Below are 14,386 nucleotides of genomic sequence, written 5' to 3'. Positions count from 1 at the left end.
ACCTCTCTGCTGTCTTGCACCGTGGTGCCACCACCGCCAGCACCCACGGTGACACCCAGCATGTGCACAGCCCATAGGGTGGCATTTCAGGGTGACACGAGGCATGCAGGCAGCCTGCTGCTCCTCTCCATCTTTCTGATCTAAATAAACTGTATTCCACAGGCAAAAAAATGCAAACCCTTCAGATCCCAGCTCCTCCAAAAATAACCCACACTTTAATAATGCTCGTAAATGCTTCTGGCACATTCCCAGCTGCAGGGTGGGCTCCGGACCGGGGGTGCTGGAAGGAGCCGGCAGAGGGGCCGTGGGATCCGTGCGGCATGTGGGGAGGCTGGGATGGAACAGGGACAAGAGGGGTGTGCAGTATCCCCCAGCCCATTGCCCCAGGGCCACATCCAGCCCTGGCATGCCTCAACTTTTCAGCACTGGTGCTCCAAGCAAAACATTTTTGAGAGCTGGAGAAAGTGGCTTTCTGAGAGTCCTCAGCCCCAGGTCGTGGGGGACATAAGAGGGACGGGAGCAGCCGAGGACCGAGGGGCTGCTGGTGCTGTGGGGAAAGCAGCAGAAGAGCTGCTACTGGACTCTGGAGAGCAACTGTTAACGCTGACGAATTAGGCACATATTTGGACAAGGAGCGTCAGTAACTGCCAGCACACGGCTTCTGAGGGGAGGGCGAAAACGAATCTCCCATTTTTCCTGGGCAAGGATGGATGGTTTTCTGCAAGATGCTTCATCCCAGAGCAAATGCATGGGCTTGGTGCAGGGGGGAAAGACAACGATGTGCATGGTGCAAGTGGCCAGGCAGTTGCCCTGGAGCCAGGCAGAGCTTCAGCCCTCAGATGTGCCCCCCAAGGATGCAGTTTTCCCTTGCTCCCCACTCCCCTTTCCACCAGGCATCATGATCACGTCCAACTGGCACAGCTGGGGCCATCCAGATGTCCAGGCCCACAAGTCTGCCCTCAAGGCTGTCCTCTGGGGTGCCCTCTGTGACAAGGAGGTGCAGAGGGGTGTGAGTGCACATCCCTCACATTGCTGCCCCATGCCCAGCCCCACCCCAGGCTAAGGTCTCCAAGGATTGGGACCCCATTCTGTGACCTGCTCTAGGGTCTGACCGCACACCTTGCAAAAGGCTTGTCCTGCCATCTAACAGGAAATTCCCAGGTGCAACCCATGCTACAGCCTCTTGCCACATCCCTGGGCTCCACAAGAAGTTGGGTTGCAGCTTTGCTGCCTGCCTCCAACTTAGCCAGATTTGGGTCCCTGCAGAGGTGCTGGTGCCTCGTGATTATGGCATCCCAGCTCCAAGCCTCTGCGTGTGCTCACCTAGACCTGCCTGCCAAAATAACCCCTCACTCCGGCGGGCGAGATTTAGGGGAGTGGGGTGAATCGCACCCCATGTCCCTCCCCTGGTGTTTGTGCCACCACCCCTTGCCTGTACCCCAGCCCGGAGAACGCGGCAGTGGATGTGCTTGCAGCCCTGTGCCAGGAGTGCTGGAGCTCCCTTGGCCCCAGGATGCCAGGCCGGGGCTGCTGCCACACCGTGTCCACTTGCTGTCCTTGCTGACCGCTCAGAGGGGCCCCGTGCCCAGCCAGTACCTGGGTGAGAGCCTGGTGCTGGGTCAGGCCAGCACAGATTGTCAGGGGACAGCTGGGAGCACTGGGATACCTGTGAGAGCCACAAATCCACCCTGGAGCCCAGCCAGGGACGAGCATCCCGGGGTGGACAGCCCCTCCGCACCCCCAGGGATGTGCCTGCAAGGGGACAGGGGTCACCAGCTGGGATGCTGCTGGATGCTGCCCACACCGTTCGTGATGCTTGTAGCTCATGCTGCCGGGGACGGGTCCTGGAGGCAGGGGACTTGTGTCAGCCCACCCACGTCCCCACTCCACCCTGCAGCATCCCTGCCTGCCCCGCTGCCGCTCGGGCCCCCTGAACCCCTGCTGAGTGACAGGGTGGGAACAGGTGGGGACGCGCTCAGGGCAGCTGCTGCCCGCTCAGGTTGGCCCCGGGGGGCTATTTTGGGGTGTGAGCTCAGCGCTGGCGGCCGGGAAGGCTCAAGCCACATTCCCAGACCCGCAGCCCACCAAGGGCTGCCACTTCCCCACTGGTGGGCTACGAGTGACTTAGGGGGTCCCCCACCTGCACCCCTGTAGCACCCTACCCAGGGATATTTTCAGCTGGCAGCAGGAATGGGGCCAGGAGCCCAGCTGCCCCTCCTCCCGCAAAGCCCAAATCCCACAGCAACAAAATCCCCAGGGCCCCCTCCCGTGGTGGTGGCCCCCCCGGCAACACCTGCGGGGGACGGCACATGGCTAGCAGCAGGGGTCCGGCCTGCTGGGTGCCTGGAGCTGGACGTGCCTCAAATATTTTCCGTGCTGTATAAGCACCCGTGCTACACTCCCCCGCCTGCCTCCGCTGGGACACCCGTGGCCCCCCTGCCCACGAGCCCTCTCTTTCTCTGCAGGGGGGATGGGGAGGGTCCTGTTGATACCCAGGCGGCAAGAAAGCAGGAAAACCAGATTTTATTGATGAACGCGTCTTTCAAGGAGACATGGGCATCCCCCACCCCACCCCGGAGCCTCGGGGGGGAGCTGGTTTCCTCCAATGTTTTATATAGGATGCTTAAAGTATCAAAATAGTGAGAGAAGCCTCAGCAAGTGCAAAGGGGGAGGGATGGGGGTCCTGGAGCCAAGGAGGGGTGGGATGCTGGGCTGCGGGACCCCGGTGAGAGCTGGGTGTTAGTGGGCAGAGCATGAGCTTGGGGGAGGAGGAAGGGGAGGGAAGGGAATAAATGAACTTTGAAAGCTGCAGGCTCAATACTAGAGAAATGGAAAAGTTACAAAAATACTGCAGATCTTGGAAAATGATGCAGGCACTTGGGAAAGAGGAGGAGGGCAGAGCTGGCTGGGGCTGCAGGCAGGGGGAAGCCCTGCGGGAAGGCAAAGAGCAGCTCTGGGGGTGAATCCATCGCTCCCCTCCGAAGGGAGGCACTGTGGCTTCCAGCCCTGCTGCTCCCCAGAGGGGCCCAGGCTGAAGAAGATGCTCATGGGGAGGTTCAGTGCCTCCCAGGGAAGCTGTGGAGGAAGAGGAGGAGGAGGAGGATCCAGCCAGCAATAAGGCATTGGAGGTGAAAGGCAGCTCTGTGCGAGAGCTCAGCGAGGGACCATGCTGCTCCCTGCACCCCATCGCACAAGAGAGGGCAAGCCGCCTGCCTCTCCCCCTCCCATGGCAGAGGAGAGAGAAGAAAGAAGCACAAGTGAGAACGACAAAGGCACACAGAAAAAAATCCCCTATAGTTGAGAGCTCTCCAACCCCGCACCCTGGGGCTGGCAGATGAGCTCTGAGCCAGTGCAACCCACCCCAACCAGGTCCCTCCGGGCGCTCTAGCCGTGCCCTGGGTGCGTGTGGGAAGGTGGGCTGGGCGGCAAAGCGGAGTTGCTGGTGCAGCACCGGCTTGGAGCGGTGGGTGGGTTAGGCACGGCGCTCTGGGTGCAGGCAGAGCTCTGGTCTAGCCCAGGCAGCCCTTCGCTTGAGGTGGGTTGTCTTAAATAGGAGCGAGCGGGCGGCAGTCTGGGCAGTGAGCGGCCGGAGGGCGCAGGGCTCAGTTCTGCTCCTCATCCCGCAGCTCCGAGGGCAGGAACTTGTACTGCTGCTGCCGGATCATGGCCAGCTTCTTCCGCGCCTCCTCCAGCTCCCGCTCCTTGCGCAGCATCTCCTCCTGGGCGGCGATGATCTGCCAGGAGAGAGCCCTGGGGTCACGGCTGCCTCCGACACGGATGGCCGGAGCCTCTGCTGTAGCACTGCCGAGCCCAGAGCTGGGCTCTCCGGCTGCTGCTTCCCCCCCCCATCACAGCCACAGCCTCCCTGGGCTGGTGCGGCCCTGGGCATGAGGGCTGTTGTCCCTGCAGTGGGACCATGGTCCTCTGGAGATAACGGGGAGCAGCATGACTACTGGGGCTCAGCCCCATGCACCCTGTAGAGGGTCTCAGCTGTGAGTCTGTGGCCAGGAGATAGCGCTGGTACCTGTGGCACCCTGTACCAGGCAGCTCTCACCCCTTACCCAGTCCTCTGCCATTCACAGGTGTCATGGACACTGGGATGGTGCGGGCACTGCACCAAGGAGAAGCCAGGGCATTACACTCCTGGGAGTGTGCAGCATCACCAGTTGTGCCCACTGCTACATGTGGCAGGACAAGGGTGGAGCCACAGTGTTTAAATGGTGCTGGGTGGGATGGGTGCACCCACAGCATGTTTGTGAGGCTCTCTGGAGACATGCCCCGTGCTGGAGGGTGGTAGGACGCGCTCCTGAGACAGGCACACGCAGGTTGTGGTGGCAGCCAGAGCCACCCCTGTCAGAGCAGCCCTGCTCCTCACCTGTGCAATTCCCCCGACCATCTTCTCCTTCACCACCACTGTTTCGTCATGGTCCTGGAAGGCGGCTGCCTTCTGCGCTGCCTTCACCAGATTGTCCGATGCTCTCTTAACCGCATTGCCAGCACCCTGCAGCAGGGAAGGCGGGGAGCAGCAGTGTAAGTCACAGCCCCAGGGTACGACTGCTGCCTGGGGAGGGCAAAAGCACCCCCGCCCCAGGCCAGGCTGGCAGGCAGGACAGGCAGCCAGGCATGCTGGGAGCTGCAGGCAGGGATTCCTTTACATGGCTCGCTGCCTTGCCACCCGCTCATGACCATTTCAGGCACTGCTGCTCCCAGCCAGGCTCTGGCTCCTGTCTGAGCCATGGGGCAGGGGCTGAGGGGCAGCCCTGCTTACCTTCCCCACCCCTTGGCCCCTAGGGACTGGTGCTGGGACCCCACATTAGCCCCCCAACACACGGGCATTAACCTCTTGTGTGCCATGGCCTCTGAGGATTAAGGGTGCTACAAAACATGCCCCCCCAAAACATTAACCTCTTGAACACCAGTGATGCAGTGCATGCATTTCAGGCATTCCTGTGCCAGTTCATCACCCCTGAATGCTGCCAGGCTCGGCAGCCCAGCATCATTCACAAGCCTGGCACACAGCTAGCAGTGAAGTCCAAGCGACCTGCAGCCTGTGCTCCAATGAGCTCTCTCCCCGCCGATGGCATGCAGGCAGGGAGCGTGAGCCTTGGGGAGCTCACACGTGTCCTCACCGCACTCCCAACCACCCCTTGAGCAGCTGGGAGAAGGCAGCTGGGGCTAGAGGGGCAGCCTGGGACTCACCTGGAGCCGCTTCATGGCCTCTGAGTCGTGGTCAGCCTTCACCTTGCAGGCCACCAGGAGCTGCGCTGTGGAGGCAGCCACCTGCTTGGCAGACGAGATAAGCTTCTCTTCGCTGGCATGGCCCTGCACCGCTGCATTGGCGGCTTCGCACAGGTTGTTGGTGGCAGCAGCCACCATGCGTGCCTGCGGAAAGAGAGGCTGTAAGGGGGGGTACGGAAGCCTGCCCCAGGGAGGGTATGGCCTAACTAGCTCCAAGGAGGTTGTGGGGCATGGGATGGTGACAACCAGCTTCCATGTCATGTCTCAGCTGGTGGGAGAAGGAGCAAGAAGCATAGCTGCTTCTTCCACTGAGGAGAAATGCAAGGGCAGAGTGTCTTCAGTTTTGCAGCAGGAGTCAAGAGGAGGGTCCCCGACATCCCCTGAATATGACCTTGATACTCACGGCTGAAATGAGTCCCTGGGACCACTGTCCATCATCCACTGCGTTGGCAGGGATGGCGCCCACCTGCGAGGAAGGAGAGGAAGGAATGAGGCTCCCTGCCCCGTGCATCCCTTGCCATGAGGCACAAGGACTGCAAACAGCCCCAGGAGAAGGGAGAACCCACCACGGTCCTATCATTTTCTTATTTCTTTCCCTCTTCCAGCCTTACCTTCCCTTGGGCCACTAATTCTCGCTGGGCTGCTGAGGCTGCCTTCACCAGGGCGCTTGTGGCTGCAGCAATGGATTTGGCAGCTTCCAGGATCTGCTCCTCGAAGTTCAGGCTCTCGTCTGCTTGCTGCAAGCAAAAGTGGGGTGTGAGTCCCAGGCAGGGGTGCTGGGACAGACAGAGCAGAGCAGGATGATGGCTGCAGGGGGGTGAGTTGGCACATATAGAGCTGGATTAAGGACTGTGGGGTGCAGGAGGGTGGAGGCTGCCCAAGAAAGGTCCAGCTGAGGATGTGGGAAGCAGTGGGAGCACAGGAAGAAGGACTGGCTGTCAGATGGGACTTCACAGCTGGCTGAAGCACAGGCAGGAGGACCCTAGCCCACCCCAAGCTAAGCACGGGGGTCAGCCAAGGCTCAGCACCGCTACCTTGGGCTTGGCTCTTGGTTTCAGCTGCTCCAGCTTCTTGGCTGCAGCCTCAATGGCAGCCGCTGCCCCCAGCAGCTCGTTCTCAGCGATGACGGTGGGGTCCTCTGGGTCAACCCACTCCGTCCCTAGAAAAACCAGGAAGCGAGGCAGGTTAAACCTGCAACCAGACTCATTTCTGATTCAACCTGCCTCCTCCATCAGCTGCTGAGTCCTCCACCCTAATCCCAGCCCACGGTCCTGCCCTTTTGAGCAGGACCTTTCCTTACCTTTCATGGCCTCGGCTGCCTGGATGAGCTCAGTGACTGAGCTGGCCACGCGCTTGGAGTAGCCTGCCAGCTGCTGCTTCAGCTCGTGAGTTGGCTTCTGCAGGATCTGTGGGGAAGGAGCAGATGTAAGCTCCTGGAAAAGGGGGAGCACATGTCTGTTCAGGGTGCACTCTGCAGAGAAGGAGGGTGGGATCCCCCAGCCCCCCCCCTCCCCCCCATGTACGGATCAGGCATTTGTGATGCTTTCTCGAGTGACCCCGGCTGGTCTCCTCCGGCCCAAAGGGATGGGCTACACTTTAAGCCCTTCTGTACCCACAGCTTCTGGGACATCCCACAGACACAAGACCCTCAGCGCAATCCTTCCTGCACTCAGCAGCTCCCCCCTCCAGGACTTCTCCCTGCTCCCCCCAAAGCATTTCAAGTTCCAGAAGCATTTCCCCCTCGCTGTCCCTATTTTGGAGATTTGTCTGCAAACACAAGCTGGGCAAAGGGGGGGACCCTGAAGCCATGTCCCAGCCCAGGAGGGCTGGCCCTGCCGGGACAAGGTGGCAGGCAGAGCCATAAGGATCCTTTACTGGGGTGTGGGGGGACACATGCACACACCACAGCACACATGTGCACACACACAGGGTCCGTACGCACAAGCAGAGCTCACCACTGGCCCGACCTGCACTGCACAGGTGGCTGCTGCCCAACAGCTAGAGCGGGTGTGAGTACACACGCACACACACGGACCCTGGGGTCCCTGTGGACACACGCAAGTGCCACCCCAGCACTGTGCTGGGCACGCAGACACGCCGTGAGCAAGGCTCATGCTGAGGTTAGACAGCAGCAGGCACCCCAATGTCGCCTTACTCACCGGCTGACAGGGAGGGAGGGAGAAGAGAGAGAAGAAAGCAGTGAACGCCCTGGCCGGGACACGCGGGCGAGCACAGGGAGGGCAGGGGAAGGTGGGTGCTCTCCAGTGAGCGGTGAAGGGCAGCCAAGAGGAGAGGTGGGAACGAAGGATCAGAGGTCCTGGGTGGGGAGCTGTGCTGCCATCATTAGCTCATACTTCAGCCTTGCGGGGCACCTGGATGAGGCTCCCACAGCCAGAGGAGCCACCTACACCTCTCCTCCTTGCCCCCCTTTACACCTTATTTGTCCCCAGCCTGAATTTCTTCACTGCAGTTTTCAGCCACCAGATATCTCTGCTTTTGGAAGGAGAGACCTATGGCTACCAAATACCAAGTCCCCATGGAGGTTCAAATTCCTTTCCCTCCCCAGTGAAATATGTAGGCTTTACCACTCCTCTGCCGGGAGCCATGTTTTCCATCCTGAGTCAAATAACCCTCTTTCTTGAACTCTAACCACCCTTGTTCACGCTTTGTGCAAGGCGACGGTTCCCATGGGGACCCAGTGTACAACAATGTACAGCGTACAGCATCGCATCTGCCATCTCCCCTCCCATTCCCCTACGTCCTTCCTGCTCGCGGCTTTCCAGGAACCTGCTGCCCTCTGATAAATGTGATCCATGTGCTTCATTCCTGCCTTCGCAAACAAGAGTGTTGTGGAGGCTGGGGTTGGGGGTCATGGCTTTATGCTGGACTTGCATGGAGCCACCCAGCAAAGTTACCAGAGCTGCACGGGGCTCAGAGACCCCAAGCTGATGGCACACAGTGATGGCTGGTTTGCCCTCCTAAGCGCATCCAGACTAAATGCCACGTTGTTAAGTCTGCTATCTGCTCTGACAACATGTTTAAAACTGCTAAATGGCCTCTGTCTGGAGCTGAAGGCACCCTGAAGGCTATGAGCTTACTAAAATGCATCTCCAGTGAACACCTCATGAGATGCACCAATGTATGATATTCAAGAGACGTCACGTGGCGGCTGGACAGTTACACCCAAAATACAGCAGAACAGCACGTTACTGCAAGTAGGCTGACCTCAGGCACTTCCACAGTAAGTCACTAGCCCAATCATCTGTTAACAACAGGTCAGCCAGAGAATTTCTCCTCAGCACTCCAGCCTTGGCTGCCCTGACTTACGTGTGGCTAAAGCATCTTCCTGACAGACATTTGATCCAGATGCAGAGGGCAGAAAACTCACTGCTCCCCTTAGAACTGCACCCCAGTGGTTACCTCCTTCAAATAAAACTACCCTTTGACTTCCCCTCCACCCAGCTGCAATTTCTAGCCATCAATTCCTGCCCACCTCCTCTTTGTGCTGCCAGTATTGGTTACCCTCTGCCTAAAGGGGCTTTCGCTGCAGGAAACCACAGACTGAGCTCCACCGCCTTGTACCTGGTGAACCTGAACGGCACACTCTCAGCAAGCCCTTCTAACCAGCTTAGTGAAACCTTGCCACAGAGCTCGCTTGCCCCGAGTCTTTGTCCCAGCTCCAGTTTGAGGGCTCTCGCAGCTCCAAAGGCTGGGTCTATGCACCCTCCAGTGCCCTCAACTCCACTTTTACGATCTCACCAAGAATGCAAATAGTTGGAATGACCTCACTGGATCCCATCTACCGCTCTACAGTCTTAATTTGCTTCTTGTAAATGACACTCATCTTGTAGGACAGCTAATTAAATCAGTCAGCTGAAGTCCTCAGACTCAGATAGAGGAAGACTAGATCAAAAGGGTGCAGCTGGTGCTTGCAGTCATCACCTCTACTATCATGGGCACTGCCCATCTCCCACTCTGCTGTGAGCTTAACAAGCTGTGTTTTCACATGGCCTGAAGTCTCTTACTCCCACCACTTTTACCGGAAGCCGCTTTGGGATTTTGCTCCCATGTTGTCGAATTTCCAGCCTCCATCTGTTTACAGCCAGTTAATCTCCATCTGGTGTTAGCCAAATACCTGTCTTCAGAGCTTGTTCATCTCTCTGACATCTGCTTCCATGGCAGGGGCTCGGCCACGTGCTGTGCCGACACAGGCAGTGACGGGGGCTGTGCAAAGACCTCAGCTGGAGGTGCAGTGCCCAGGGGACCCTGGGGATTTAGGGAGCACCCTGACATCCACAGGCAGCCTCTGCCTGCCCTGGGAATCGAGGTGGGGACACTCACCACCAGCACGTGCTCCAGCAGCTCCAGGTAGCCATCGGCACACTCCTTGCCAAAGCGCAGCGCCCGCTGTCGCACATCCCCACTCACCTCCGGGTGGTAGGCAGCTTCCTGAAAGCCGGAGACAAGGGAAGCCCCGATTCACACCCAGCACCATCCCAGCTGGCACCCGCAGCCCCCACCCAACTCTGCTAGACCCACGTCCCCTGCCCACCCCACCTTGCAAGCGCGCAGCATATCCGCGATGGCACGGCGGCTCAGGTTCGCCGTGGCGATGACATCCTCCTGCCGACACGAGTTGCCAGCGGCCACCGCTTTGGCTGTGGCCATCGTGATGCCTTTTGTCATACGGATGAAGTCCTCCGGGGTGGAGACCTTGGCAGGAGGCACAGGGGAGGAGAAGACCTGCAAGGTGAGAGGCGGCAGTGAGGCATGGGGCGGCCAGTGGGAGGGACAGCAGCCTCAGCACTGTGGTGGTACTCACTGCCAGCTCTTGGCGTATGTGCTCTATTGTGGCCTCCAGCGCCCGTGTTCCCTTCGTGGCCTCATCCTCAACAGCCTTCACAGTCTTCAGCAAGGAAGTGACGTTCGTCACCATCACCTGTGGAAGGGAAAGGAGAGCCAGGTGAAGCGCCACGCAAGCTCTGGGCTGCTGCCGGCACCTGTCCTTCCCTCATGGTTTGGTCCACAATGGCCTTGTCCCCATTGTCCACTCACACCACCTCATCTCGTTCTCCCACCAATGCCTCCTCTGCATGCTGTGCCCCACCTTTTATGTACCCCTTCCTCTCTTCTTGCCCTGACTATCCCCCAGTTTGTCCTCCTGCCCCTAGACAGGCAGAGAAGCCCCCCCTGCTCTTTCTCCAGCCCCCCATGCCCCATCCCCTCCTTCCCATCACATCCAGCTCAGACCTTGGCAGAGTTCTTCAGCTGGTAGACAGCAGGGTCATCCCCAGCTTTGCCAGCAGCTGCCTTGGTGGCACCAATCAGGTCTCCAAGTGCCTTGGCCACATCCTTCACAGCGTTGATCAGGACCACCTGGGAAGAGCAAGACCAGGCAATGGCTTGGCTATGGTCACGCTCAGACTGGGGGCTGTGTGGCCCAGCAGTGAGAAATTTGGGGGCACCCCTGGGCACACAGGGAGTCCAGCCCAGCCAGCACCAGCCAAAGGGCAGCCAACCCTCTCCACAACACGCAGGATCCAGCCCGAAGCACCACATGACACCTGCAACCCCTTCAAGCAAGCTATGAGCAGCCTCCATTCACCCTACACAGCCCATCCCACCTGAGTCTCTGGGTCTTCAGATCCCAGGCTGGCAGCACCCAGCTTCACCACTTCTGCCAGGCGGGTGATGGTGGACACGGAGGACTGGGCAGCCTGGGCTAGCTTCTCCTGGCTGGCTGTGGCGTTCTGCACTAACACCTTGGTGTCCTCCACCAGTGCCTTGGCTGTCTTCAAGATGCCCTCCCTGGGGAGAAGAAGGGACTCAGAGAGGACACAGCCTTCTACACGTTCACACGGTCCTTAGGGTGTAGAGAGACTGTGGACCCTGCCTTCTGTATGTACAAGCTGAAGGGAAAACAGAGTCCGTGTGACCTGAACTTGTAGCTCTCCTTGGGGCTTGTCCACAGCTCAGAAAGACAGAGGACCATGGGACAGAGCCTGACCCCCCTGGCTGAGCAGAGGCTGGACAAGATGCCCAGGTACCTGTGGTCAGCGAAGGTCTCAGAGTTCTCCCGGTTGAGGGTTCCTGCCGTGGCAAACATGATGGTGGTGTCGAGGTCAGCAATGATGCCGGAGACAGCACTGGCTGCTGTGATGCAGGCTTGTGTCCCACGGTTCCCAGCCTGAAGAGCTGCCAGCACATGAGACACCTGTGGGGTACGAGTAGGGTGACTGGCGGAGCACAGCAGGTTCAGGTAACCCCCACTGCACACACCTTCTCCAACACCTTCCAGGGCCGAGCCGTTCCATACCAAGCAGAGGAATTGGGAATCATGTGGTCTGGACACCCCTTCTTAGCTTCCAGTTATTTAGTTTTACCTTGTACCTATTGTGTTTGAGGGTCCAGGAGATATTGGACTCTGGTAGTTTTGAAATAAATAAAGTTTGCATGATGGGCATCAGAACATCACAAATCATTCCTTCTTTAGATGCTAAACTCAGTTTCTGTACTTGGGCAAGCACTCACAGGAGAACGATTTTCCTGATGGAAAGCAAGGACCTGCAGGAGGTCCTGAGCATGCAGGCACACGCCAGGCATGATAAACAAGTGTTTGTTTTGCTTTTGTGATTTTGCTTACAAGCAATACTGCTCTACCTTTATTGACTATAGAGTTTCTTAGCCATGTTTTCATCTGTTATTCAGAAGTGTGCTCTTCAGATTAACTGATGAACAGGGCACTTTCCACCATGCCAGCAAAAGGTGAGGGGGAGATAAATCACTCAGCGCTGTCAGCTGGGCAGGGTGAGCGTGGCTGAGAGAGCCAGCAGAGCCCCACAGCACCAGGGGAGAACCTCATGTGGCAGCTCCAAGGGTACATGGCTCAATCCAGCATCCCTCCCACCTCACCATGCCGTCACCCACTCTCTCTAGACTACTTACCTTCTCAGAAACCTTGCGCGCACTCTCTATCAGCTCCTTCTTGGTATAGGCATCGCTGGGGCTGCACTGCAGGGCTCCAGCCTTGGTGACCAGGGCAGCACAGCCATGACCCAGCTCCTGCACCCGGCGCTTGATGTGGGAGCCGATCTGGAGGGGAACACTTGCATGAGAGAGCCAGCAGGGAACTAAGCCCCGCACCTGTGATACCTGCTGGGAAACACCAGCCATCCCCACCCAGCTCCTCTGTCCCAATCCTCCCACTCAGGCAGGGAAAAAAGGGACTATGGCTTTGCTCCACGTTTCCACACCATGTTGCAGTGAAGGTGTGAATGCTGCCTGCCCCCAGCTACAACAGGAGGTTCAAGTGCCCCCATCCTCTGCTCTCACACGCCAGCAGACCCTGCTCTGCCCCACAGCACACTCCACCGCTGCCCCACGCTCGCACCTCCTCATTCTCAGCAGTGAGGGCAGCCGGCTTAGCCTCTTGTGCCAGTTGCCCGTAGTCGTTGGTGAGCTGGTTGGCCAGTATGCCCAGCTCGTCTGGGTTGGTGGTGGATTTGGTGACCTGCCGATGGAAGAAGAGCAGGAGTTGGAGGAGCCCTGCACTGGGATGGGCAAGCAAGGAGGGCAGTCACCCTGCCTGGGTGGCAGGCAACGCTTTCTGCAGTGACAGGCTTGCTTGTACCCACCATCTCCTGCACAGTCACTGCGATGGCCTTGGCTGTCTTCACCATCGTGGTCTGGTAGTCCACAAAGGTCCCCTCTGGCTCGCCCATCGGCCCCTCGTCCAGCTGCAAGAGACCAGCAGGAGACTCTGGCTCCAGCTTCAGCCCAAAGACCTTGTAGGGTTTGACCCTGACTCCTCCTCTCCCCCATTCCCGGCCATGTCCACTCCACGCTCCCCTTACCTGGTTAATGGCCTGGGTAATGGAGTCCACCATGCCCCCCACAACACCTGCAGCACTGGCTGCCTCATTCAGGGTGGTGGTCAGGTCCTCCACCGCTTCCTTCATCATCTGCACGGCCTCCTCCAGAGCCTCCTGGGTGTGGGCAGCTTGCTGCAAGGACAAGCCAGAGTGAGGGAAGGTGGGCACAGCTCCCCTCCCAACAGGGATGCTGCATGCTTGCCCTGGGTTTCTGTGTCCAGCACATGTGTGTGCACCATGCCGCACCCACAAAGGGGAGCACGCCACTGACACATGCCCCTCCTGCTCACCTTGGGGTTCCCACCAGCCTCCTTGGCTGTGTACAGCATTTGCAGGGCAGACTCAGCCAGCGTTTTGGTCTGGTCCAGGAGGTTCATCTGCTGCTGGTGGTTGGGCGTTTTGGAGGCAGCGCCGATAGCCGCCATAATGAGCGGCTCAAAGTACTGAGCCATCTGGGACACCTAGGGAAGAGCAGCATCAGCACCAGCAGCTTCCAGTCCCGTCTGCCTTGTGCGTCTCCTCCTGCCATGAGCTTCTCTGTGTGCACCGAGTGCCTTGCCAGCAGCTCCCCATCCCTGTGTTACCTTGTGCCCCAGCTGTGAGGCCTCGGCCCGCGCCGCGCTGGCCACAGGTTCAATCAGGTTGCTTATCTCCTGGACAGCCGTGATCATCTGGTTGTGCAAAGCCTGTTGCAAAGAGAGGGTGTTGCGTGGGGCTGCAGCAGGGCTGGGGTCACCGTGTGACACCAAGAGCTGAGGGGAACGACGCCTGCCCCTGTTAAACTTGCAGCAGTGCTTCCTCAACCCACCTCCTGGGAGATATCTTCTCGGGGGGCCAGCTGCTGGCTGATGGCAGCGAGGGAGGCCTGGTCCACCTCACGCATGCATCCGTTCAGGACCTCAATGGCCTCGTCACATTCCCGCTGTCCTGGAGCTTTGTCCCTGCGTAGAACAGATAGATCAGCCCAGCGTGGGCAGGTGCTATGCCACTCCTTTGCCCCCAGCCTTGGCTGGCGTCAGTGAGGGGCAGGACCCCTATCCCGGGCTTTGGGGCAACCCAGTGTCATAGAGCCCAGGCATGCTGGCATGCATTCCCATCAGCCCATGCCAGGGCTGGAGGAGCAGCTCCTACGCAGGACGAGGGATGGCATCTTCCATCCCATCCCTTGCCTCCCCCCGCCAGCAGCAGCCAAGGAAGATGAGCCAAAACAGTCTCAGGGATGCTCACTCAGAGCAAGGGTAGCTGCCAGCAGGGATGGGGCTGTGACCAAGCAGGCA

At 59.0% G+C, this 14,386-nt stretch overlaps 1 protein-coding gene across 4 annotated transcripts in view; it reads right to left on the bottom strand.

The window, feature by feature from the left end:
- Positions 1 to 2,505: 2,505 nt before the first annotated feature.
- TLN1 (talin 1) overlaps positions 2,506 to 14,386 on the bottom strand; it is a 35,028-nt gene continuing 23,147 nt past the window's right edge. For all 4 annotated transcript variants that reach the window (XM_054810501.1, XM_054810503.1, XM_054810502.1 and 1 more), the window contains 20 exons: positions 13,918 to 14,050; positions 13,694 to 13,795; positions 13,400 to 13,570; positions 13,092 to 13,241; positions 12,873 to 12,974; positions 12,629 to 12,748; positions 12,184 to 12,330; positions 11,286 to 11,452; positions 10,863 to 11,046; positions 10,489 to 10,614; positions 10,061 to 10,177; positions 9,796 to 9,981; positions 9,580 to 9,687; positions 6,539 to 6,644; positions 6,273 to 6,397; positions 5,850 to 5,975; positions 5,642 to 5,704; positions 5,200 to 5,382; positions 4,376 to 4,501; positions 2,506 to 3,734 (listed from right to left, as the gene is read on the bottom strand). In XM_054810501.1, coding sequence (XP_054666476.1) covers positions 3,603 to 3,734; positions 4,376 to 4,501; positions 5,200 to 5,382; positions 5,642 to 5,704; positions 5,850 to 5,975; positions 6,273 to 6,397; positions 6,539 to 6,644; positions 9,580 to 9,687; positions 9,796 to 9,981; positions 10,061 to 10,177; positions 10,489 to 10,614; positions 10,863 to 11,046; positions 11,286 to 11,452; positions 12,184 to 12,330; positions 12,629 to 12,748; positions 12,873 to 12,974; positions 13,092 to 13,241; positions 13,400 to 13,570; positions 13,694 to 13,795; positions 13,918 to 14,050 — 2,674 coding nt within the window. In that variant the 3' untranslated portion in view covers positions 2,506 to 3,602. The remainder of the gene's footprint in view (positions 3,735 to 4,375; positions 4,502 to 5,199; positions 5,383 to 5,641; positions 5,705 to 5,849; positions 5,976 to 6,272; positions 6,398 to 6,538; positions 6,645 to 9,579; positions 9,688 to 9,795; positions 9,982 to 10,060; positions 10,178 to 10,488; positions 10,615 to 10,862; positions 11,047 to 11,285; positions 11,453 to 12,183; positions 12,331 to 12,628; positions 12,749 to 12,872; positions 12,975 to 13,091; positions 13,242 to 13,399; positions 13,571 to 13,693; positions 13,796 to 13,917; positions 14,051 to 14,386) is intronic.

Source organism: Grus americana, chromosome Z (assembly GCF_028858705.1).
Source record: "Grus americana isolate bGruAme1 chromosome Z, bGruAme1.mat, whole genome shotgun sequence".
Lineage (NCBI taxonomy): Eukaryota > Metazoa > Chordata > Aves > Gruiformes > Gruidae > Grus > Grus americana.
Note: the sequence above shows the minus strand (reverse complement) of the source record. Positions and strands in the feature narration are given on the sequence as shown.